At 39.1% G+C, this 26,625-nt stretch overlaps 1 protein-coding gene across 2 annotated transcripts in view; it reads right to left on the bottom strand.

The window, feature by feature from the left end:
- atp1a2a (ATPase Na+/K+ transporting subunit alpha 2a) overlaps window positions 1-26,625 on the bottom strand; it is a 50,422-nt gene that overhangs the window by 10,915 nt on the left and 12,882 nt on the right. For both annotated transcript variants that reach the window (XM_085379057.1, XM_085379058.1), the window contains exons 8-18: window positions 25,523-25,791; window positions 23,765-23,963; window positions 22,668-22,777; window positions 15,585-15,719; window positions 13,474-13,553; window positions 11,818-11,927; window positions 10,602-10,777; window positions 7,161-7,297; window positions 5,162-5,312; window positions 4,255-4,423; window positions 3,288-3,442 (exon numbers count right to left, since the gene is read on the bottom strand). In XM_085379057.1, coding sequence (XP_085235183.1) covers window positions 3,288-3,442; window positions 4,255-4,423; window positions 5,162-5,312; window positions 7,161-7,297; window positions 10,602-10,777; window positions 11,818-11,927; window positions 13,474-13,553; window positions 15,585-15,719; window positions 22,668-22,777; window positions 23,765-23,963; window positions 25,523-25,791 — 1,691 coding nt within the window. The remainder of the gene's footprint in view (window positions 1-3,287; window positions 3,443-4,254; window positions 4,424-5,161; window positions 5,313-7,160; window positions 7,298-10,601; window positions 10,778-11,817; window positions 11,928-13,473; window positions 13,554-15,584; window positions 15,720-22,667; window positions 22,778-23,764; window positions 23,964-25,522; window positions 25,792-26,625) is intronic.

The raw sequence follows: 26,625 nt of genomic DNA, 5'->3' as shown, positions 1-26,625 counted from the left end.
GTAATAAAGATCGTATATTGGCTGGTTTTACCAGGTAAGCAACAGAGCAATATGTGTGACTTAGGGCAGGAATCTTTGGGTCTTAGGAGAGCTTTGAGGTGTGGACTTGGCATTGTGTGAAACTGAGCGCATGCTCTGTGGTGTACAAATCCACTTTGTTTTGGTGTTACACTCCCTTGACCCACTGCAGCAGTGAAGAAAGAAGAGGATAGAGCTGGAGAGAGGGATGTGTAGACAGAGGTTGTGTTGTTTTTTTGGGGGGTTTTTTTTGCACCTTTGAAAGTACATGTGTAAAAACTAAGTCTCAGTGTTGAAGCATTCTTAAGTGTGCTACATCTTGCTTTGATAAGCATCCATTTCTGGATGGTAGTTCTTGCTAAAAATAATCCTAGCAGACTCCAAGTGCTGATTGTCACTCCTAAATCTCAGCAGAGCCCTCCAGCCTGTAGCTTGGAGTGGAACGTCGCTGTTAACAAGCTGTTAACAGCTTTACCACCATTGGAAATCTGCACTTTTGTACTGTACAATAAACACTTCTCGAGTACTTTTTTTTGGCTAGTCCTACTCTTCAAAGCTCACATCCAGCTGTTCATTCCACCAGCAGTTACTGGATACATGAAGACATGTTACTTTGAAAGGGAAGGGGGTTTTTTATATGCAAAACAGGTGAACAAATTTGTGTGTTTTAAAAAAAAAAAAAAAAAAAAAACTTCAGTCATGTCATCTTTAAAGAGAAATTCAACCAATAAAGAATGCAGTATGTCTGTGATCTGAGACAGCTGAGTAAATATTTGTCAACAGGAACAAATCTGTTCTGCTGCTAGGAAACCAAAGAAGTTCAATTTTGATGTCACCCAAGTAAAATAAGTCTGAACTGCTTTATTAACAATGTTAGCAAGCTGTTCCTCTTTATTTTTAACCTGTGGGGGAAAAATGTTTCTTGGCAGTGGGAGACTGTTTCTAATGTATGTACCTGATTATGTGAAAAACATTGTATAACAGCCAGTTTCGGGGGCACTCTAATGGCTCCTGGGTGAGAGCAGGAAAAATTAAAGTTAAAATAATGGACACAACTGAACAAGTCTTTCTGAATATATTCATTGTGTGATTCTTTTTTGTTGTAATGATGGATTACGCCCCTCAGGCAAGCAGTGTGCCAGCAACCCTCTATTTTTTTTCTTTTTGGTGCTAGAAATACAAAGGAGAGACTGGCATCTGGAAATACTAGAGCTGTGAAATGTAAATCTGTATGCAAGTGTCACTCGGTCTTTGTTCTACATGAACAAATGGACGTCGACGGTGAGGCAAAAGCGAATTTCTTCCCCCCAAATGAAAGAGCAAATGAAACCAAACATTTTTCTTTTTACCTTCAGGCATTCATATTTGACACCAGTATTAGTGCCATTTTCGTTAATGTCACCTTTAGCTTGCCGGTAGCTATGCAGCATGCTAATAATTAGCACCTTCTCTTGAAGACAAATCATTGAAATTAGCCCGCATTTAGAAGGTGAAAGCTCACAACTCAATAAATAAAGACTTATCTAAAATATTATGCAGCGTTATGAGTTCTAAAGGTTCTATGCAGAAATGGTAAAAGTTGAATAAACAGCAGTATTTCAAACACAAACATAGGTATATAACATGTAGGACTTGACAATTTAAGTTTGTTTCGCAATTGTTGTACAAATATTTTTTAAAAAAAAAACAAGTCTTGCAATAAAGCTGCCATTCTACTTGGGGATCAAGAACAAGTATTGGGGTAAAAGCCCTGAAACCGAAACTGAAATTGTTTTGGAGCTCTCATGAGTCACATATTGGTCTGAGCACTGAATCCTACTACAATACTACTAGAGAATTTGATTGCATTGATTGATTGATCATCAACAATGTAAAAAAGACAAACAAATGACGATTATGTTACAGCTATGGCAGGTGAATTGTGGGATTGCTTCATTTATGTCGCTGAATGCAGGGACACTAATGATATATAGCCAAAGCTTTCTGGTGAAATACACAGTTTAACCATTTTTCATTGTGAGCACATTTTGTATTGGTGTAAACAGCATGTGTACATGTGGGATGAATAATGTGTGTGATAAATTGCTTTGTTTAGGTGTAATATGTCAAGATATGCTAATTAGCTTTGCGCTTATGCTAGTTAGCATAGACAGTGTCGAAGATGGACACAGCTTCCAGGGCTGAAAATTGAAGCCAAAGCAGAAGTGTTTTTTTCCTGTTGTTGTTTTTTTTAAGTGGTCAACAATGTGCGACTGGTTGCAAAAAGACTTTCTCTTATAGAAGTCTTTGGGAAAGTAGCCATGACCTCAGAAAATCAGCCATGATGAGTTTATGGGCTAAGTCACTAGTTTCAGGTCAAATCAAATAATACATTATATTCATTTTAACCGTGGTTATCAATACTGTTGGAACAGGATTATATAAGACATATTCACTGGCTAGTGACTTGTGATTGACAATGTGTTAGCAAATGAGCATGTGACTGAGCTTGTCAGTCATAAACCACTGCATGTATAGATCCACAACTCATTTGCAAAGCAGCAATAATACTGTTACATCTGTTGAAACCACAGCCATATAGTTATTTCTGTTATAGTTCTTGTGAGTCTGCCTAAAGTCCTCATAAAGGGAGCATGTGCAGCTGGTGCATTGTAAGATGAAATGGCAACAGCAAAAATGTTCAACTCAAGGCTGATGATTCAATCAATAACTGATCGTGCCTGAAAAAGGGCAAAAGAATCAGTGAAACTGTTGCCTATAAGAAATAAGTTTTATGACTGGCTTTAGGCACTAGATTTTCATCTATGACTCACACTTCACACTCACATTATCTTTGGGCTGATGCAATAAGATTATGAATTTGTCATGAAGTCACTCACTTGCAGCTGCTTAGCATAGTTAACTGGAGAGGAAGGAGAAATATTTGATTGAGTCCAAATGAGTGATGTTAATCCTAAAGCAGTTAAGTTGAGAAAAGACAAATATAGTGATGAGATAAAACCATGAAGCCAGAAAGAGTTACTTTTATAAAGTATTAGTGCTGTCAAGAGTCCAGACACACTTCAGATAAACACTGCACACTATTTAAGAAGTATTACACAATCAAAATTGAAAATTACATCTCTGAAGTCTTTAAAATAACATTTTTAAGACTGTGCAGTGATGCTTGGAAAATTTTGTTTGGCTTCTGGCTAAAAAAAAGTTGGTCAAGGAAATTATTTGAGGTATTATTGCAAAGAGATATTTCAGTTTGTTTCCTCAGTGCTCACCATATCTGTGCCCAGGTCAATGCAGAGGATGGTGACCGTTCCCAGAGGAAGAGGAACACTCGCAATGATGAAGAGGAGGAAAGGCGAGATCTCTGGAATGTTGCTGGTTAATGTGTACGCAATGGACTTCTTCAAGTTGTCAAAGATGAGACGACCTGCAGCGATTAAAAAAGCAAGAAAGAAAAAAGTGTCGATGGTTGATTTAAGGTGGGTCAAGGCCGAGTGAATTTTCTTACTTAAATGAAGGTCACTCCGACCCCTTCATCAGCATATCCACAATACAAATGGATTTTTTAAAATCTAAGACCATATTAAACACCCATAGCTAAATTAAATATCAGTCTCTCAAAGCAAATCTAAGGTTAAATCTCAAGTCAAATGTTTGAGAGCAAAGGCATGTCAAATTACGAGTATTCCTGAGAAAATTACAGGTCAAAATCCGTCCTTCGGGTCGCCGAATGTTCTTTATTAATACATCACATTTTAACATTTCCATTTCCATTAAACTCATTTTTTTTCTAATCTTAACTCAAACTTCTCAGAGTCCTTTCACCGCGGCACCCACATAGTGCTGAGTAAAGTCTTTTTAAATTATTCTAGTTAATTTTATCTGTTTAAAAATTGTATTGTGTTCAAGTCAACGTTAAAAAAAAAATGCTAAATTACTTGAGAGTTAATTTTTTGACTGAGGTCTGACTCTAGTCACAGCATAAACTCTGTGAAATCAACCAGACTTCTTCACATATAAACTGCTATTCATTCAAAATAGAAAATCTCTGGTCTCTAGTGTTAAATGACAAAAGAGCTTTCTGTGAGCTTTCTTTTTTTTCCCTTCAAATTCTTGATCCCTTTATTTCACTGACTCACTTTTTCCCCCAATGTTTTATTTTTCCCTCTTTGTTTCCTCCTCTATAATTTTCTCCTTTTATGCCTCCATTCTGACACCCTGCCTTTCCCCCACACTCACCCTCCTCCACTCCGGTGACGATGGAGGCGAAGTTGTCGTCCAGCAGGATCATATCAGCCGCCTGCTTGGACACATCAGAACCGGCGATCCCCATGGCAACGCCGATGTCGGCTTTCTTCAGTGCCGGAGAGTCGTTTACGCCATCGCCTGTCACAGCCACGATCGCCCCCTGTACCCACAAGGACCGGCGAACAAAAAGTGTCAAGAGGAAAAAGATAAGTACCGTGATTTAAAGCCTTTCTCCCCCCTCCGCCCCTTCTGTCTTAATAATGTCTTTTCAAAGCAGCTCTGGGGAGATTAAATGAAAAATGTAATTGAGTTGCAGTCATTCAGTCACGAGGAGTGAGAGTGAGTGAGCCAGGGTGAATTGTAGCATGACCTCAATATATGGGGATGTGAATAAGTGCACGCACACATAATTTTAAAGTTTTGTACATAAAAGCTCAGCATTTAATTTAAGGCACATGTATAGGGTTTAATATGAATTTAACATAAAGTTAATCACATGCTCAAACACACAAACAGGCCTCCATTGTAGGAGCACACACTTAAATGAGCATGAGGACAAAAGCCAGCATTCATTCATTCAACCACCTGCACTAAAAACAGCTCAAGTACACAAACACACATACAGACAATTGCATTCAGTATTAAATGGCAGGAAGACACACACACACACACACACACACGCACACACCTGTACAGAACCATACCTCCACACTTAAAAATAAACAGGCACATTCAAGCATTCATTCAGTCTTTATCACAAACACCCAAATGCCTGCATTCATCTATATAAAACGTCACACACTGCAATTCAGCTTTAAGCTCTCAAAAAGACTCAATCACACATTTGCACACACACTCTGTCTCTCACTCACACAGACACACATGTGTGACCCTTGACCTGTCTCTGGCAGCCTTCAACAATGATGAGCTTTTGCTGTGGAGAGGTTCGGGCGAACACTATCTCAGTGTGGTTCCTCAGCAGGTCGTCCAGGTACTCAGAGCTCATCTCCTTTAGGTCAGAGCCATGCACCACACACGCCTTGGCATCCCTGGGAAACACACAAGCAGGTACAATTATGCAGAGGGTGGTAATGACATTTCCCTCAAGTCTGTCATTGTCAGGCAACCACACAAATGCAGCAGCGGGAAACATACATTTCCATGCTCTGTGTCTTAAAGGAACAGTTTGACATTTGGGAGATATGTCTGAAAGTAAGACAATTAGCCAAGCAGCCAATCCAAAGCTTGCTCATTAATGCATTTTATTTCCTTTGTCTAATCTACACAAAAATAAAAGTCTAATGATGAATATGTGCTGTTTTGTATTATACGGAAAATAAATTATTGGGAAAGTAATTCAACCTCCTGGAGTCTCCAAGTACATGCTTACTTATTACTGTCATCAGGATTTTCTGCACTATATTATTATTTCAAAACCCATCTACTACACTGCTGATTATCATATGGTGGGAAATGGCTGCAGTTCAAGGTTTCCATTTCTGTCCAGAGCACATTGTTTATGAATGCAGATGAATGAAATAATAATAATAACAATAATAATAACAACAACAACAACAACAATAATAATAATAATAATAATAATGTTGCAAAAAGTTATATTGCTGTGAGAAGGTAGCCCTTGCTTATCTGTTGAAATCCTCCTATTCACGCTGTTATTTATTTTAAAAATTTTTTGCTGAGAACTATTTTTTATAGGTTAGGTTTCCCTTAATTTATCCCTTTTATTTTCAGCCATAGTTTGGAACTATTTGCATGTATGTGTGTATGCTGGAAAACCGTGTGGTTGATTATGTGTCTGTATGTTTTAACATGTACACTTATCTTCAGTGTGTGGCTTTTATTCAAACTGTGAAGCACTTTGTAACTGTGTTTTGAAAATTGCTATACAAATAAAGTTATTATTATTATTATTATTATTATTATTAGTGCTCTCCATGTTACACAGACTATTTGATTGCTTGTAACCAAAGTCTACTCAAACAACTGGACTGAAGACCTTGGAATAGAAACAAAACTGTGAAGACTATAAAGGGATCCAGAGTGTTTCTGTTATCAAGAATCTTGTCCCTCGTTATTTCTGTTTACTTTGTACATCCTTCAGACAATTCAGTTAGATTCATCCCAATTCAGCTTATATAGTGTCAAATCACAACAGCAATCGTCGAAGGGTACTTCATATTGTAAAGTAAAGACCTGACAATAATGGACGGAAAACTCCAACAGTCAGAGGAACCATTGTGAGTAAGCACTTGAGAACAGCGGGAAGGAAAATCTCCCTTTTAACAGGAAGAAACCTCTGGCAGAATCAGAACCATCGGCTGTGACTGGTTGGGGGTGAGGACAAATGTCACACTGTGGAAGAGAGCCAGAGATGAATAATAACTAAGGAGTAGAGTGGTGTACAAACACATAAAGGATGAAAAAAGGTGAGCGAAGAAGAAATGCTCAGCACATGATGGGAAGCCCCGAGCAGCTTGCATCTAATCCAGCCCTAAATATAAGCTTTATCTAAATCTTTAAGCATAATCTTACAAGTAGAGAGGCTGTCTGACTCTGCTCCATTAAAGAGGTTTTCTTTTAACCTTAGTGACCTTCAGAGGTCCTAGTAGGCAGATTTTATTACCTTGAGACATGTAACAAAGTTGTTTCTTCTGATTCTGATCTTTATAATACGCTTTTGAATGGAAAGATATGCGACTGGTATCCTTTTTTTTTTTTTTTATTTAAATTTAAATCAACTGCTTCCACTTTATATGCACAACACATCCAGAAGACACAACATAGTTCACAAACTGAAACACTCTCACAGTCGCACAGACACTATTAGAAGCTAAAGCACGCAGTCAGACTCTCCCTTTATACACGTGCACACACACCTGGGGTTAACTTGGCTCAGAGGGATGTTTAGTCTCTCAGCGATGTCCTCAACCGTTTCGTTTCCCTCAGAGATGATTCCTACACCCTTAGCAATGGCCTTGGCTGTGATTGGGTGGTCCCCGGTAACCATGATCACCTGACCGTGGACAGAAGGATCCCATAAGTCACATGAAGCCTGACTGTATCTCATCTGTATGCCATGTATCAGAGCATTCCTAAGCTACAGTTTAGTATAGGCTCTACAGGCACATAACTCATCCAGATGTGCTGTGTAGTTAAACTGGGAGGAAGTGGGGTTATCAGGGGTTAAAGGTTCAAATCGTACAGTAAATTTATTAAATCTTAAATGTGATGCTTTCTTATAGGCAAAATAGTATGATTTTACAAATAATCCATCAAATCTTTGTCTTTGGGTAAAAGAAACTACAGAAGTTGGTGATGTGTACTGAAATTCATCCACTTTCGCCAATCCCCAGCTGCACCTGCAGAAGGTAACAATTCTTATGCTGGTTTTAGGCACCGTATTTTCGTCTATTGTTTAGTTCGAGTATCATCCAATCCTTTGTAATCTTCCAATAACAAGTAACTGACAGATGCAGACTTTGCTAAGAAGCCCACTTTTCATTTCATTACAGAAGTGACAAAAGAACATACTGCATAATGGAGATTATTTTCTGTTCTTTCAAAGTCACCCAGTGGAAAATAATCAGTTCCCTGATGAGAAGCTGTTGAAAAGGAAAGTTATAAAACTAATAAAAAAGCGAAGTATATATAAGTATACATTTAACTTGGATATATATAGCCTGCTGTAAAGGAAATGTGGGAAATATTAGGATCTATAACCATATGTACTGTTCATATAGTACATTTAGCTTATTTTTTAACATCTGCTTCATTACTTTACCGTCACCACCAAAGCTTTCAGCAGCACATATACAGGCTGCATGAAGGTACATTAAACATCACACATATTGTGATTACACAGCATAATGAAAATTTAACATCCAGCTAAAAGTATTTAAAGAAACGGGTCTTGTTTTGTAGTTTTACCTCTGTAAGCCACCAAAGTGGATTTCAAATCAAATAATCAAGATGCGTTTAAAGTGCAGACTTTCAACTTTAACTCAAGGGGTTTGACCAAAAGTGTTACATTAACTGTTTAGGAAATACAGTCATTTTTATACAAAGTACCCCAATTTCAGAGGTACTTCACAATCCCATCTTGATTGTTTGATTTAAAATCCATTGTGGTGTGGTAAAGAGGCAAAACTACAAACTACAAAATCACCCAACTGTACAGCTACAAAAATTATATTTCCCTGGATCATTTTAAAGCTACTATATTTTCGAGTATTTATTTGTAGAAATTGTTTAGAAATGGGATCATTTCCTGTAGGTTTAAACTATTTTGATAAAGAGCAAAAGTGAAAATCTTACACTGCAATCCATAATGTAAACTATAACTAGATTTATATGTTTTAGAGGCACTAAAACAGAGATATAGCTTAATACATGTCCTAATGCATCAGTCAAAACAAAGTTTATATATTCAACTAAAACTGTCATGAAACGTGGAGTTTTAAAGAAAGGCCACCTCCACGGAACAAGACTCGGCTGTCCATCTGCATCTTAAGGTCAAAGGTCACTCTTTCAAGGATGCCAATGTTCACATTTTGGACAGAGAAGACAGATGGTTTGAAAGAGGAGTGAAAGAAGCCATCTATGTCCACTGTGAACGACCATCTTAGAACAGAGGCGGTGGCTTACGACACCAACTGTCTGCCATCTATAATCGAGTACTGAGATCCCTTCCAAGGCATCTTAACGCCCACTCACATCCTGGGCCATCTGACCTCAGGAAATCGCATGATAGGGTGGGTCCATGTTTCGCAATGAGCTCACCTGAAACCTTGGTTGATTGTGACCCACACCCGTTTTCACACCTTGGCTTGTGTGATTAGGTAGAGGATCACCAGGGTGTCCATTGTCCCTCTTTGGGGGAAACTCCCACAGATCTTAAATCTGGGACTCCCCACCAATTGACCCTTAGAACTGAAGAAGCTTCTCGGATGAGAGGTGAAACGTCTTCAAGCAACTTAAAGAAGCCCAGACGCTTTTCTTTCCAAGCTCCTTAGACTACGATGATTTGGATGACTGAGAACCTTCACAAACATTTGAGTTTTAAACTTTTTATCAGATATGTTTTTAACACAAACTTTCCAGCTGTTTTCTACAAAAATAAATACAGCAGCATTTTCAGTCACTTCTGCCTCTAGTTCACTTTTAAGCCAATTACAGGTTGTCTTTCAAAAAGAAGCGTGATAACTACTGTACCTGAAATTAAACATGCAAAATCCTTTCCCCATATTTGTAGTTGTTCCCCTGAGTTAGAATGCCTCATTCTCCTCATTATCCATTTTTATCTCTGCTGGAAGTTGTTTAACCTTCCTGCGGCCTGGCTTATTACTTTTCTGACGAAAAAAAAAAAAGAAATCTGCTCTGTGTATTTGGAGTCGATTAACATATAATGACAATTTGCAGTAAATCACTGAATCTGCATTTAGCTAAATGGATTCTTTTTACAAATTGCTATCAGAATATATTCAGCTCATTCTTTATCGCCTTCCATGCTTTTTATTTTAACGCCAACAATTCAATTTGCCAATTATTTTGAATTCTTCATCCCAAAGCCATAATTTATTCGTAAAACTGTCTGTCACTTCTTACCCGAAGATAGCCACACCTGCAACAGTAGCTCTGATAAACTACCGAGCAAACTCTAAAACTGTTCGGGTACTTCAGCCAGCCTTCAAAGTGTTTATGCAAAACATGCCATAAGCATTTTCATCTATACTCATAGTCAAAGGAAGATGGGTTTTTCCATCTGCAGTGAAATATATTTAGCAGCCTGCTGTTCTGTGACCTCTACACAAGCTATGTTGAAAGCATAAAGTGGGGAGATCAGCAGTATGACTATAGCAGAGAACAGGCATCACTTGCAACACATATGACAATGAATAAGTCATGTACAGTACACATGAAAGCAGGACCTGGGATAAAGGTGGACTGCAAAGTCGCTTGCAGATGCAGAACATTTCCGACAGCTTACAGCAGCTTAAAATAGCATTCCCGTGTGGGTTTTGCCAGAAGGCTAGCTGAGCCTTCTGGCAAAAAGTCTGATGTCAATGCCAGCCCACACTGACATCAGCTGATCTGTTGGGATTGCAGCTGAGCTTGACTTTGTGCCGTGCCTGAACTAATTTGTCCATTGGTCATGATCTGTCATGGTCCTGAGAAGTGATCAGTTGTCATTTGGACTTCACTATGTGATTTGAAAAGATATTTGACATGCAAATCCCCTCTTTAAAAAGCTTGATGAATGAAGCCAGAGGGAAAGGAGTATCAGGAAGCACTATAAATGAATCTGCAGAAAGTGTTACCTTGATGCCAGCAGAGCGGCATTTACCCACTGCGTCAGGCACAGCGGCACGCGGAGGATCAATCATGGAGATGAGACCCAGGAAGCAGAGCTGCATAGTGGGGAAGTTCGTGTCGTCGCAGTCGAAGGTGAATCCTCGAGGGAACTGAGATGAGGATAGATTCAAGTGGCAGAAGCCTGGAAGAAGAGAGAGATCAGTGAGGTGATTGTTCATAACAGACTGAAATGAAATCTCAAAGTACACTACAGCTACTGAAAAAACAAGAGAGAAACATATTTTTAACTTTAAAAAGACGCTTGTTTTTTACGACCCCCAGGAAACATATAACAATAAGCAATACTGATTTTTGATGGTGGACTTTACTGTTACTGTTGCTATTTACAGTTAAGCTCGTTAAGGAAATGTGAGTAAGATTTATATATGAAATACACCCTCAGAAAATACATCTGGTTGCAGTGATCCTGTACATTTCCATATGCTTATTCAGATTCAGAAGTCGCAGATTTGCAACACAAATTGAATCGGGCATTTTTATTAATTCATGATACACATCGCTTCCATCATATCACTCTCTCTCCAATCGCCCAAAGTGAGATACTTTGGATGAAACACCACACTCAGTCTAAAACAGGAGAAGCACCCGACCCATCATCATCATCACCTAAGGCATAACTGAGACACACTAATTTACACAATTTCAGGAGTTTCACTCTAAAATGGCACCATTCCATATTCCACTGTTGTGACGCCTACTCTAACAAAATGATGATAGCACATAATTATTACCTATGGCACTTTTTAAAAGATGCCAGGTAAGTTTTCTCCTTGGTTGTCAAAATGATGACATTTACAGAGTCAGAATGCCGAACACTTTAGAAACACCGAAAGCTGAACTTCCAGTACTGATTTTTTTTAACCCAAAATGTGCTGCATTTTACTGCTCAATTTTCACCTGATACTCCTTAAAACGCTGCAAACAAATGTTTCTAATATTTTGTGTAACATTGGTTATAAGTGTTTGCTCTGTGTCAGCTCCAATCCAAGGCAAGAGCCAAAAACTTGCAGTGCAAGCATTCTTTACCTTTATGGGGACATTAGGGCAAACTACCCTGTGTACCAAGGCGATTATAAAAAGTAAGTGCTGTGTCCAACTGCTTCTCCTCTCCACCTATTCCCAAGCAGACTGCTTTTATTTGGTGCCACTAGATAAACGTACCAAGCACCCTTTCTCCCAGTCCACCCAGCTCCAGGTAGGCACTTTGGAAAGCCTCTCTCCACATTTCATCCATAGGCTCCTCCTGGCCTTGTACCATAATGGTGCTGCATCTGTAAAACAATGAATAATAAATTTAGAACTACGGTGCTTACAATAATCAGCGTGCTTGTATTACATAAGCAGGATGAGCTCCAGCTATATGGACAATGTGATATGTGGTGTCAAAAAAGATTTGCGCCTTTAAAGGGATAAGTTGTTTTTTTATCAGCCAACAACAGCTTTACTGTGGCTTTATTCTAAATTCAATATTCATGTCAGCACTGAGTTGGGTTTGTTTTTGCACCACTGTTACATACAAAGTATATGCACACTGGAGGAGCGCTTAATCTTATTATTAGGCAGAGATGTGGACAGCAGGAAGTTATTCACAATCCAAACTTTGACATGTAGTGCCCTCTTTTTTTCTGTGGCTGTACAGCATAAACTGGACCCCTGTAGTTCACAACTCTGCTTTGAGGGTTTTGTTTTGTTTTGTTTTGTTTGCTTCTTTTAAAAGTAGATACTTTCTCAGCATAAAAGGGAACTGACAGCTCACATGAAAAAAACCCTTAAAACCATGGTAAAACAATACTCTCATACAACAACTCTTATTAACCGTAAAGTGGAGAAAATAACACAAAGAAGTAAACTGACAGTGGCATCCAGGCTTTATTGTGCCTATATGAAAAGAAGGAAATGCAACAAGATTTTGACTTGTCAGAGGCAAACGTTAAAAAATTAAAATAAAAAAATCAATTCCCTTCAACTTGCTACAAGGCATCCACCACACAGTGAAGCAATGCAGAAAGAAAATGAAGCTGCTCAAACAGGATTACAAGAAAACAAAGGACCACAACAAGAGGTGATGTTGCATTACCAACCGCTGGCCAGCTATTACATCACGTTAGAGTTCCCATTAGCAGTGCGAATGCAAGCAGAAAGAAGGCTTTGAAAGTATGCAGCTCCCCGGGGACTTTCGTAGTTAGTACTTACCCCCGGGTAGAACTTTTGCTGCAAAAGTAGCTGTTAAAGTGCAATAACTTTTTCCACCCCAAGTCATACTGTTTTTTAAAACAATTATCATCTTTTTTTTTTTAAGGGAAAAAATAAGTTTAATTTTAGTAAAATAAATGTCAACATGATAGAATAAGAAAAAATGTTCTTTCAGGTAAGTTTAACTTCACATTTTTCCCCTGGTCATCTACCGCCCACCTCTAGTGACTCTGCGCCCTGCCGCCTCTAACAGTGGAGCATCCATCAGACTGTTAAACAGTGCCAAAATGAATCCCAATCATGCGGGTGCATAAATGTTAAGTTTTCTTAACCTGTTCCCACTTGTAAATATTATGCATGAATAAAGACAAATTAAAGGATATTGCTGCCATATTTTAAACAAAGCCTATGAAAAAAAGATAAAAACAACCAGTTTTATTATGTTGCTGGATTTTAATCTTTTCCCTGACAGTAACAAAGCAATATATAGAAAATTAACAGCCTGGATAGAGTCTTTTTTTACCGCAACCACAAAGCAACAGGAAACATTAAATGAAAAACGAGTCAAATTTTGTGCTATTTTCCTACTGAGACATATAATCGATCCATTATTGATTAACCAACCTGTCCAGGATTCTTTCGGGAGCTCCCTTCATGACCAGAATATGACCAGCGGGATTGTCCTCCGCTTCATGGATAGAGAGCTAGAAGAAAACGCACAGGAGGAAATGTGAGGACACTGTGGGATTTGCTTTAAAAACAATACACACATGTGGTTCATTGTGGATTGTCTATTGTTAGTCTGATTTTTTATTTATTATTTTTTTAATTTTGTTTTCACTGCTGTCATATTTTCCAACTGGTTAAAAAAAATCATCTCAAGGTTGAATTGACTGAGTGTACCTTGAAAGTCATATGTATGCCTTATGTTGAAGGGACATTCATTTACCCAATTGCATATATTCCTCTGGTGTAGCACCTTGCATTATCCCTTCCCCCATACCTACAGTAGTTTGTGTGCACACACACACACACACACACACACACACACACACACACACACACACACACACACACACACACACACACACACACACACACACATTCCCCAAGGTAATTTGTATCTGAGTCACAACATATCTAATCTCAGAAAACCAGAGCAAAATTGCTTTATTTCCCCTCCCCTAACACAGACGTGCCTATTCTAAGTCAGGGAACAGGTGCACAAGATGCATGCGGGAAGTACTTTGTTTGCTTCAACACTGCTGCTGTGCAATTCATATGCTGGTTCGAATCTCCACACAAGCTGGGAAAGACTGGGTGTGGAAAAGCGAAGCGAACACACATCTCTGTGCGTTAATTGTTACACTTCCCCTGAGCAAGGTGTTAATGCTCTGCGTGATGGCTTCATATAGTTCAGTATTAACTTTTGGCTCTGTTGGTGTTGACTGTTAGAGGACGGAGTGAAGCATGTGGATTAACGTAAGACCTTTCACAACTGCCTCTCTACTACAGATACTGGATGGGAAATGTTTGTTCAATTTTATTAAAAAAATAGCTTCTCCTCAATTTTTTTTAATCCACTTTGGTGAAAAAATAATATTACAGAGCATGCTTGTCTTTGCTCAGTCTCATAAGAAGCTACCTCTGCAAATGTTTGATATTGTCTAGCATGATTTTAATTAGTGATGTACATCCAGGTCTTCTCACCTGTTCTTCTCCCGGCATGTTAGGCCTTTTTATTCAGGCACTGTTTATAAGCAGGTTACCAACCCATTTACAATTCAATAGCATATTCAACATACAATAGATTTACAAATGGGATTTCTGTGCATTGAAAGGCAACAGCAGAGCACTTTCTTAGTATCCCAGCCAAGCCAGTTCATAATCCTGATGTATCTTTCTAACATAAATAAAACACATTGCTTTAATGCTGCAACCGTTTTTCCTGTTACCAACAATGCTGCATTTGTGGCTTGTTGGGCAGCTTCCAAGTATGAATGCGTGCAGCAGTGCGAATTTTAAGCAGGGTGTCTCTGGTAAAAGAGCAGACATGTTCAGGCTGCCTTCCCTCAGTAGGAAAAGGTTAAAAAATGAATATGCATGATTTAGTTCTGGCATATAAGGAAAAAATTCTGTTTTTTTCCTCTCATGGACGTCTTGGAAATCTGTGTGAAAAACTCACCACAGCTCTGACAGAACTGTGAAAGATCATTTAAAGTAAATAGAGGAATAACCTCTTAATTGAAATGAATGAATAAATAAAATGAATACATTAAAAATAAAACCACTGGAACTGCAACCCAAAAGATCTGGACCCATGCCGACATTTTAAAGACTTTGTCCTTGTCTTTCACTAAGTTTCATGGCATTATTTGTTTTTGTGTAGTCTTGCTCACACTGATTCTAGAATCTAGAAATCTAGATTGTTAAAACATTGCAAAAATTGATTTTAATACAAAAATTGACAGAAAAGCAGTCAGTTTTATGTGATAACATATGTTAGTGCAGCTTTCATAAACATAAAATTGGTCAAGATTAGAAATAAATACCTCCTCTGGCTAGTGAGCAACAAAATCTATTTACATAACAGTTACTCTATTACATTTTTAGGTTGCTTAATATATGTATATATACAAAAACCCAGAATGCACAGTAATAAATTTCAGCCTTGTGTTAATTTTCTCATCAGTTCAAGCCCAAAGCCATGACGTGACACTAGTCTCATGCAATACCTGATATTTGTTGGTGGAGTTGAATGGGATCTCTGCCACTTTGGGGTTTGCAGCTCTCATGTCACGAACACTCCCACAGCACACTTCGATGGATTTCAACAGAGCTGACTCTGATGCGTCCCCCGCTGTCTCCCTCTGGGGAAACACACACAGGAGCACATTAGCACAGTCACTAACATATGCATATTAGGAAATGAGTGTTGTCTGTCTCATTGCCTGTGTTTATCGTACTGCAGTGGAGGGAAGCTTTGGGATTATGTGTTATTTAATTGATTAAAACACTAGCTGAGATACCCGAGAGGACTTCCTTTACATCCATTATGTTTCTTATTAATTATGCAGGTAGTGGAGTATGATCTGAATTACCAATGCTGGTCACAATATTGTTGTCTAAGTTAATAACTTCATGTTAAAGAAGTCAATGTTTTCCCCTTTTTAAAAAATCTACAAGATGAGGAAGAGTTTTATTAAAACAGCCCAGTTTCTTCAGGAAAAATATAGCTAATTAGTTGGCTACATATGCTGTTTGTAAACTCTCAAAGGCAGCTTCTAAAGGTCTTGATGATTTTCTAAATAAATACTGTTGGAGGAAGACATTTGAGTATTGCCTGTTGGCAATAATCAGTAGCAAATTGGTTGCTAAGATTGTAGTAAATGAGTAAATTATTAGGTTATATTTTTCCAATAGTGGTGTGAAAAAATAATATACTCAAGGAAATTCAGGAAGAAAAGGTTAATTTTGATGCTTGATCTATTTATCTGGCATGTAGGGCAGCAACAAAGACTTTACACTTCAGTCTGTAGCAGGGCCAGTTTCTCAGATATGCTCCAGCTGTAGCTGGGGGTCTTCAGCTCTGTTTCCACAGACCACCCACATGTGTGTCGCCGGTGGTGAAGAACTGTCCTTGATGGAGTTATTTTCTCGAGTGCCTGAGTAAACCATATTTAATTAAAGCGCTCCTTAATTTAGTATTTATTTATTTATTGTCATTGTCAAGAACAATGAAATTGCGTTTGGGGCTTCCATACAACCCAAAAAAAAGAAGAAAATAATAAATACCCCTTAAAACCCAAGTGTACATATTTAACCCAGTGTGACTCCAATGCAATAAGACAATCCTTAGCAATAATGTTCGTAGAAATTCAGACAAAGACCTGAGAAACATGACAAAATACAACAATGCAACCCATTCAATATTATTGTACTGTGAGATATGATATCAGATATGATAGTTATCTATTTAAGAAAGAGGGGGGGGGGGGGGGGGGGGCAGGAGGGGGAAGAGAATAAAGATATGATGCACCAATGCAGACCAGTTCATTGCTATTAAGAAGTTGGATATGGTTATTGTCCGTGAGAGGGGGGCAGAGAGTTCAGGAGCCTCACAGCCTGTGGATACAGGCTGTTGGCCAGTCTGGATGTTCTGGCCTGTATAGACCTGTACCTTCTCCCTGAGGGCAGCAGATGGAAAAGGTGGCGCGCAGGGTGATGTTGGTCCCGCAGGATACTGTGCACCCTCCTCAGACAGCGAGTGGGGAAGATATTACTGATCTCTGGCAGACTTGTTCCAATAATTCTGCCAGCTTCCTTCACCACCCGCTGGAGTGCTTGCTGATCGGCCTTGGTGCAGCTGGGGAACCACACTAGAAATCCATACGTCAGAACGCTGCTGATGGCACAGTTGTAGAAGTTCAACATCAGAGATCTGGGAATGTGTGCGCTCCGCAGTCTCCTCAGGTAGTAGAGGCGCTGTTGGGCCTTCCGTACAACTGAGGTGATATGGTTGCCCCAGGACAGGTCCTCGGTCACAGTTACCCCCAAGAATTTAAAACTGCTCACCCTCTCCACCGCCTCACTGCCAATGAAGAGAGGCAGATGGTTGTTATGACCCCTCTTCCGGAAAAATCATTTGTCCTAGCTGTTATGATGACCTATAAAAATCTGAAGCCACTGTTTATAGCCGTTTCCTTAAGACGATAGAAATTCATCTGTTTAATGTTGCTTTTATATCTAAAACGTGATCTTTTTCTAACCCCGACCAATTAATTCTACTAATTCTAAATACTGAGTCCAACAAAACACAAGCTCCAGTATAACAAATTATCTCAGATCATATTCATTGAGGTCATTGAGGTTGATGGCATTTTTTTCCTGTGTAGCTACATGTGACCTTAATTCAAAAGAAAAAGCTTCTTAAGTCTTAATATTTGTAAACTGCTTCCACATGAGGACAGATACAGAGTATCTTCAAGTATAAGCTACACTATATGTGTTTGTACTATCGCAGATGAAAGACATCCAACGAGAAAGAACCGCGGCAATATCTTTGGTCATGGCTGGAAAACAGATTTTAATATTCCACACAAAGAGGCCTTCAAAGTTGGCTGTTATAACAGTCTGTGACTAAAAGCAGCCTGGGAAAGAAATTTAGAAAGACCATCTTACAACGTGTCTGCTGATAAGATCTACATCTGCTAACCAATGAATGGGAAAGGAGCTGGGAGATAACGCGCTGATCAAAAATATATGGGTGTCAAAGTGGAAAAAAGCAAACCTAATGTTTGGGATTCTAATAAAAAATGTAATTTATTGAGCTGTGGCAGCACAAGATTGATGTGTCCTCTAGCTGTTTTCAAGGAGGTTGTAGTATGGAGCGAAATATCGTGGGAATTGATGCCTTGTGGGGAGTGAATCAGTGGGTACAATCTGCATACATCAAACTTGATGTTGTACCTAAGCTTATTAGATCCATGTCTCAGAGTGTGTCCTGCAATAAACTTTACACAGATGGTAAGAAAGCCTATTTCACGAGTCTCAAAGTAGTATTATTCTCTTTTTCCTAGAAGCAGCTTGTTTGATATTTCTTTGTTTTTCGAGGTTTATCAGCTTTAACTTGTCTGATAAAGTTGCTTGCTGTGATACTTGGATAATTTTAGAGAAAATTCTTTTTTGATAACCTGTGAAATCCACCTTCATAAAAATTCCATGATAATAACGGCATTTCAAACCACTCTTAGAGCCAATTTATTAAAATCCATGCTAAACTGATTGACCTGACACCCGATACACCAGTGGGAGCTAAACCAAGACAAGAAATTTCTCTTTGTTTCTGTTTATTCATTCATGAACGGCCGCCAAACAAGGACACGCACTCCACAAGATTTGTCCTTGTTTGTGCCTTTTCGAGGGCTTTTCGAGGGCTGCTGGGATATACGCGTGTCACTTAATCCAAGGAGCAAATCTGCCCACCTTGAGGGGTACAGAGGCTGCACTGGCACCGTCTGCTCCCATCTGAGTCAAGAAGCTGTAATCCCTGTCACTGAGAGCCATGCTGAGAATTTCTTTAGGTCAATGTAGCACAGTTTGGAGGGGCAGCAGTCGGTAGAAGACGGAGATATTATTGACTTACCTTTCCAGCAGTGTGTGTGTGTTTGTGTATCTGTGCTGGGGGAGTCATTTCCAGGGGTGCATTGGATTATCCTCTGTGTATGTGTATTTATGTGTGAGAGAGATGCCAAGCCAAGTGTCAAGTGGTACTGACAAAATATTTTTATGGGTTGTTTTCATTCCCCTGTGGCTGCCATGCAGCTGAGGATGGGCTGACCACAGGAGAGAATACAAACTATCTTTGCTCAAGTATGGCATAACAAGAAGGTTTGGTAACCAGTCCGTTAAACTGAGATAACAACTTCAAAATCTGATCAGAAGGGCAGGGAACATAATTGGCATGCTGGCCCCATCTTTTCCCTCTCGTCTCATCCAAGAGATGTTTGAAGAGACAGTGAGAAGGGAGAGCCTCGAAATTACCAGAGACCCGAACCACATCCTGTACAAAGAGCCGGAGCCGATACCCTCAGGCAGAAGGTATGAAAACTCAACATGTAAAAAAAAAAATTCCACTCTCAGGGATCTGTGTAATACTCTTTCTGATAAGAGACACAATAACGGCTACTCTAATGTAAAGCACGGTGCATACGTTTCTTTTGAAGTGTTTACACTTTTCTTGAGCATAGTGCCATTATGCTTTTCAGCGTTACGCATTTCAAAGGAGAACATTGTGCTTTTAACCTCTAATACACTCAGTATGGGAGCTGATGGCGTGATTCATTTAAAGATAAAGTGTATGATCATTTAGAAAATATACATCTTTTATATGCTCATATTTGAATAATGCAAACAGCAGTTGCGGCATTTCGTGCTGTTGTATACCTACGCTGCATTACATTTCAGAGGCAAATGTTTTCCTTCTAGCTTCGCTACATTTATATTATTTATGTACGCCAGTAAATTTTCAGATTGAGATTTCAAATTGAATCTCTGTTAACAATGTTAACCTTATAGATTAAATTGCCGGCAGTATGTGCAAACGTTTAAATTAGCCCCCGTTTGAACAACGTGCAAACTGCAAACGCCAGATATATGATGTAATAAGTATTATAATAACATGATCAGGTCTATTCTTCTGCGTGGACTTTAAATACATTTTAAATTATTTACTTTTACATTTTTTTTTATTAGGGTCTTTTACACTTATACTACTTTTACATGGCTTTATTGCCACTTTTAGTTAAGCACATATTCAAGCATATAAATCTTTGATCGGAAGTATCACCACTTTGTCTGCATGGAACATTAAAAGAGGCTAAGATGTGTAACAAGTGCTTTGATTTATGTTACAAAAGTTGCTGCTGTTTGACTCTGCTTTTTGCATTTTTCTGTACTTTAACTTTAAAGCTATTTTAGCAACAAATGTGTGTATGTGAAGTTTATCTATCTACGCCTGTGGGCACAACAACAGCACTTATAGGTTTAACAGTTTTCAGTCTTGTCATGAATTAAACTGACAGCAACCCAAACATTTTTTTTAAATCTTTTTTTAGCTTTAGTGAGTGAACACTGATTTCACCACTTCTTATTTTGGAGTGACAACTCAGCTAACACTTCCCACATGTTGTTAAGTTCACCCTACTGGCAAACCATGTTGTCAAAAATCATGTCATGAATAATGTGCATGCATTATTTGATCCAAATATAAAAGACCCACTCAGAATGCCCTTGGATTAAACTAAAAGTGGTATACTCCACCTTTTTAGGGAGTAGAGATAATTCACGAAGCTGAAATATAAATGCAAAGTTTTCAGTAACTTGATGTTATAGCGTGATCGCTGCTGTGTTGCATGGTATACATGCGGCAGGTACATATCTATTTTTCATGCTGCATTGCATAGAACCACTTATAAATCCCAAACGACATCTATCTTTCAGTACGGCAGGTTATTTTTTTCTCCAAGGATGGTGAAGCGCATCCTTCCTTACCCTGTTTTTGATTGGTGAATACTCATTGCCTTCATTGGTTTGGCTGGGTTTGGACATGACAAGTGATGACTGGCTGGAGTAAGCCAATCAGAGACAGGAGGAGAGTGGGTTATGCCCACACAGTGTATATAAAAGATAGATGTAGCCTCTGGGGCTAAAGCCTTGAACCTCGGTTCTTTCTGCCAGCCAGCAGTGCGTGACTATTTTGGTTGCAAAAAGAAACCTGGTAATAACAGAAGCGTTTGAGAACATGCTCATTTTCTCTTGATTTATGACCTCTGTAACATTTCCTTGACATGTTTAAGTCTCAGTCTCTAGTCTTACTGAATACAACGTGATTTTTTTTTAATATGTAAGCTTCTATTTAAAATAAGATATATATTTTAAAAAGTGCATGCTTTGGACTTGTGATTGACAAGTCACTAACTTATGAATGTGTGGTGTCACATCCACCCCTCAGCTGGTGACATACGGTTTCAAAAAAAAAGGAAGATGGTGATGGAAACAATGTTCAACTTAAGGTTTTAAAACAAGAGTCAAACTTATGTGTTAGGTAATGTAAGAGTGGCTTCATCCATCATTTATAGAGGCTATGTTCATGTATTTTCCGTATTGAAGTTAAATAAATGAACATATAGTGTCTTCAGTGCTACATTATATGTGTCCAGTGTTCACATTCTGGTAGAGCACTGAGTCAGGAATCGATCAGTGTCCCTGGTTTTGGTTCTTGGGTTTTGAGTTTTGTTTGCTTGTTTGTTTGTTTGTTTAGTTGGTCGGTTGGCTGCTGTGCTAAACAAGAAGTATATCTTCTTGATTATTTTGAGGTGAAGTTTTATATTCTTGCATTGCCTTTTTTGTTATCATTCAAGTATTAATTCTTGTTGTATTTAAGCTTTAGTCATTGCTCAGCGTGTGTATGGCCTCCAGTTTCTTCTTTAGTATTTAGGAAGGATTTTGGATTCCTGTCTTAACTCAATAATTATTCAAATAGTGACTTTTATTTCTTGTAATATTTTGGATCTCGGAGTCACATTTTGCTTCAGATGAGTGTCAGCTTTCTGACTTCACAGAGTACAGTCACTTTCAGTTTTCCTTGCCCTCTGTTTTGTCTGGCATTGCCGCTCTGTGTAAATTAATTCAAGCATGTTTAAAATGTACTTTCCTATTTCACGTCTCTGGTTCATTTCCTGTTTTACTTTGCTAGTGTTTTTTGTGTCTTGTTTTCAGTTTTACTTCCTCCCTGTCTGATTGTCTGGATTGTCTGTGCCCATTTCTTGTTATTCTCCTATGTCTAATTCCTAATCAGTTGCCTGTATAAATTGTCCTGTCCCTGTATTTGTCTTGGTCATGTCATCCGCTTATGTCTGTTTAGTCCTGTATTGTTCTGCTTTGCTTTCAGAGTTCCTCCGTAGAGTTCTGGTCTCCCTCGTGCCTTGTGGATTAATGTTTGGATTTTATTGTATTGGACTTATCTGCTAATAAAGCTCGCTTTTAGTTGGATTCTTCACGCCTCTTCTGTGCTGCACTTTGGCTCCTTTACACCTCTGCCCTCCACACACAGCACTGTTTGTTCAAAAAGCGTATTCATATAGCTGCCTCTCCCTCTTTTATCTGAACCAAATTCACTGTGAATACTGCTCCTCTTCTTTGGAGATGAGCAGAGGATATTGGGGGGAAAAATAAATATTATACATACTTCTTCAGGCACCAATACACCAATAAGTGTGAGTGAGTGGCAGTATAAATATATATATACTTTCTTTTACCATTACGATGGGAAGGTGCGCCTGTCCGGGTTTGAAAACAGCTCTGTTGCAGAGGCCAGCCACGCGAGACAAAGCAGTCCAAGTAGGAGAGCTCTTGTCAAAACCCAAACCTGAGAGAATAGGAGAAGGAACTGTGTTAGGCTTTTTTTTAAGTAGGACTCATGCAGCATTTATGCTATGGACTTAACTCTCAGTTCACAGAGTACAACTGAATATTGTAGCTAAATAATAGAATCAGGGTCAGTTAAGTTGAACAATCACTGTTTCCTTGACAAAAGTGATTTTTCAAATCCCCAGTCTTTAAAATGCCATTCATTTTTAACTAGAGGGACTCAAAATAAAAAGGTGTTTGGAAATGACTTGTATCAAAATTTCAACCCTCCCACCCAATTGCACTGAAAATGACCTTCACTCTACTGCAGGCGCCTGCATTCATTTTTCATATTTTCCTGGACTGTGTACAACGTTATTGTGGAAACACACTGACACACTATGGCTGGGATTGTTGAGCTTGACACGGTGCAGTACAAAAGGCTAAAAAGGCTGCAGCAGCTGTAAAAATCGTCTGCATACTTTATGGAGAAAAAAAAATTGAACACACTGTGTTTTTCGTAGCTCTTGCCTCGTTTCTCTTGTACAGCCTTTGTCAGCACCACTGGCTATTCCTTGTATGAGTTCACAATTGTCTGACTCAGGACTAATTAGTATTCATGGAACACCTGTTTTTTCTCCTGCCAGACCTTTTGGTTATTGCTAAAAGCTTCTTTAAATTTTGGCTCGATTTTCCACAGGAGTCAAGAATCCGATTGGTTCCGCAGAAGCAGTCTTGCAGAGGAATTCTGGGAAAAGACACGTTTGTAGCTGAGGGTTATGCCGCCCACCGCATAGCGCTGCTCAATTAATCCAAGCAGTAGAGTGAACAGCCTTGTTGGTTGGCGGTGTGAACATTGGACAGATGAATTTCAGCAGGTGGTTGCACTCCCCCCTCCGCATCCCCCACTCCATCTCTCCTTTATATCTTTCACTCTCCAAGCTCTCTCTCTCTCTTTCCTTACTTTCCCCCTTGTTTTCCTCCTCTCCTTTCATCTCAGTCTTACCAGTCTGGTCCTCGGTGGTGTCCACATCATGGATCTGATTGTCGAACCACATGTGGGCCACCGTCATACGGTTCTGGGTCAGTGTGCCCGTCTTGTCGGAGCAGATGGTGGAGGTGGAGCCGAGAGTCTCTACGGCCTCCAGGTTCTTTACTAGACAGTTCTTCTTGGCCATTCGCTTGGCAGTGAGAGTCAGACACACCTGGGAGGACGGTGGGAGGTGAGGGCAGAGAAAGAGTAGGGGAGGGAGAAAAAGGAGAGGCGAGGATGGATGATTGTGAAAGCATGTGTACGCAGCGGAGCATTCAAGTGTTTGTGCATGTGAAACCATGCGTGGTCCGGGTACCTTCTCAATGAGAGTGTGTGTATGTGTGTGAGGATCTCGCTGGTTAGTTAACAGCAGGTGAACAAGAACATAAAAATATGATGAGTGGACATATTCCATATGTCACCCACATAGCAACTAATATATCACACATAATGTACACACAAGCATTTTCACACATACCTTACTGTATGATGTATTTAAAGGGAATGCAACTAAAGAAACCAGCCACTGGAAGTTAATTTATTTTCTGCGACCACTGAAATGTCGACTGATGGCATTTAAAATGCCAGCTGGCATCCCCCTCAACCTGCTCTCTGTTTGTTGTTGCAGAAAAAGTTAGCTACATTTTTTTTTTGTAAGAACAAGATTCGGTAATAAATCACTTTGCTGTGTTCTGTAAGATCATTAGACCTACACCTAACATTCAGCGAGGGTAAATTAGTGATAGGAAAAGCACAGGTGTAACTAATAACATTGATGATGGCTTGGTTCCACGTAGATGTGCCAGTAAACCGTGACAGTGAGCCAGCAGGCATGCCATCAGGGCTTTGGAACTGGCACATGCAAACCTGCACTAATCAATATGTTTATGTCAACAATATCAAATGGGTATGAAAGCAGCTGCTCGAGATGAAAAGCCCGTGGGAAATTAATGCCACCTACTGCTATTTTCCTAATTTTTGTAAAGCCTTTAAGTCTTTTTTGTTTGTTTGTTGGTTTCATTATTGCTGCCTGTGATCTTAAATTCCCATTATCAATAGACACAGACAGACTTCTGCTATACATATTTAACAGGTGAAGAAGCTAGTTTCTGATCTTCCAAATTGCAAAAACACAAAGAAAGCAGCTTTAAGTAATCATGCTAATGATACCTTGTACAACCAAAAGCTAGACCGCAATCAAATGTACAAAAAGTAATCCAACATACCCACACACTACAGTCCACACACTAGTCAGCTCCTGCCTCGCTCTGCTCATTATGATGGTTCTTTACAGTTTATTTAAACAAAATCTTGCTGTTGATGTAAAAAAAAAAGTACCTGTAAAAGCCCCCCCTGCAATCAACCTGAATCATATTCTTTGTTTAAAACTACCATTTCAAACACCATTTTGTATCTTTGTGTAGCACAGCCAGTTTTTCTTTCCCACATGGCTCCATTCACTTCCTTTTCCCAGAAGCATATTATGGAGTGATCTTGCAACAGGGGATTATTGTAAACTGAAGTGCACATTATGTCATTGCAGCAAGGACAGAAAGAAGCTGTGCAGGGACATAAACTCTCATTAAACCTTTTAAAATGCTCGGCTATTTATAGAAAATCTTGCAGATATATTTTGGAGAAAATCATTATTATAAAACTTATTGTTCTAAAAAAACAAAAAACAAAAAAAAGGGAGAGAGACGCACAAACACTCAGATACACTATACTCACAGTGACAGTAGCCAGAAGCCCCTCAGGCACATTAGCTACAATGATGCCAATGAGGAAAATGACGGCCTCCAGCCACGTGTATCCCAGGATGAGTGACAGGATGAAGAAACTGACTCCCAAGAAAACAGCCACACCAGTGATGATGTGGATGAAATGCTCGATCTCGATGCTGATAGGTGTCTGGCGGACCTCCAGCTCAGATGCCAGAGTGGCGATGCGACCCATCACCGTTCGGTCACCGGTGGCTATCACAATGCCACGAGCTGTACCTGCAGTAGGGGGTCATTAAATTTAAATCAGTCATTCTGTTTACCACAAAGGGACATTACCGATAAAATTAGTTCAATGTAACTGCCTTGACTCAGTTAAAATTGGTTTACAGGAGATTTCTGTTCTGCAGGGCATAATACTGTAATTAGGATGACTGTGCAATAGATAAAACAAAAATAGGCCACCAAAAAAACAGCAAAACATGAACAGCTGCACAGTGGAGACAATATGAATTAAAATAAAATGTGATCATGATTTCACTCACTGGCCCTCCTTCCAGCAAATAGTGGTTATATCCTTGTTTTAAATGTGTAACTAAAGTTATTACTCGGATGTAATACAGGGTCTCATTCCAGTCTTTAGTGTAATTATGAAAAAGATTATCTAATAGTTGTTTTCATAAGCCGCTAGAGGAACAAGTACGTGTGAAAATGCTCTTGTGCTATGTCTCAAAGTACAGCAGTAACTATTAAATGGGAGTTATTATTTTGAATCTGAAAGAACATTTTAATGGCTTGCTTAGTCATGTAAATCTGACAAGTGAAGGTGTTTGAATGTGAGAGTGCAAAGCTGTGGTTGGTCCAAAGGGGAAGGCTGCTATGAAGCTATGAGCTTTGTTATAAAGTCTTGCTGTCAGTGATTTCTTTTTTGGTGGGGGTACAAACTGGCCACCTCTCATTTCTTCATATATTTCTAGGAAAATGGGACATACTTCCAGGATTTATTGAAACATCCTGAAGCAGAGATGGAAATAGACTATGCAAGACAAAAAAAGAAGAGTTTGCACAATTTTAATGAGTTTGAAACTCAATATTCTGTCCAACCATCTCTAT

This window comes from Diplotaxodon limnothrissa, linkage group LG18 (genome assembly GCF_057381915.1).
Source record: "Diplotaxodon limnothrissa isolate DT_005_m linkage group LG18, D_limnothrissa_male_GT1.1, whole genome shotgun sequence".
Lineage (NCBI taxonomy): Eukaryota > Metazoa > Chordata > Actinopteri > Cichliformes > Cichlidae > Diplotaxodon > Diplotaxodon limnothrissa.
This window is presented reverse-complemented; position numbering and strand designations above follow the sequence as displayed.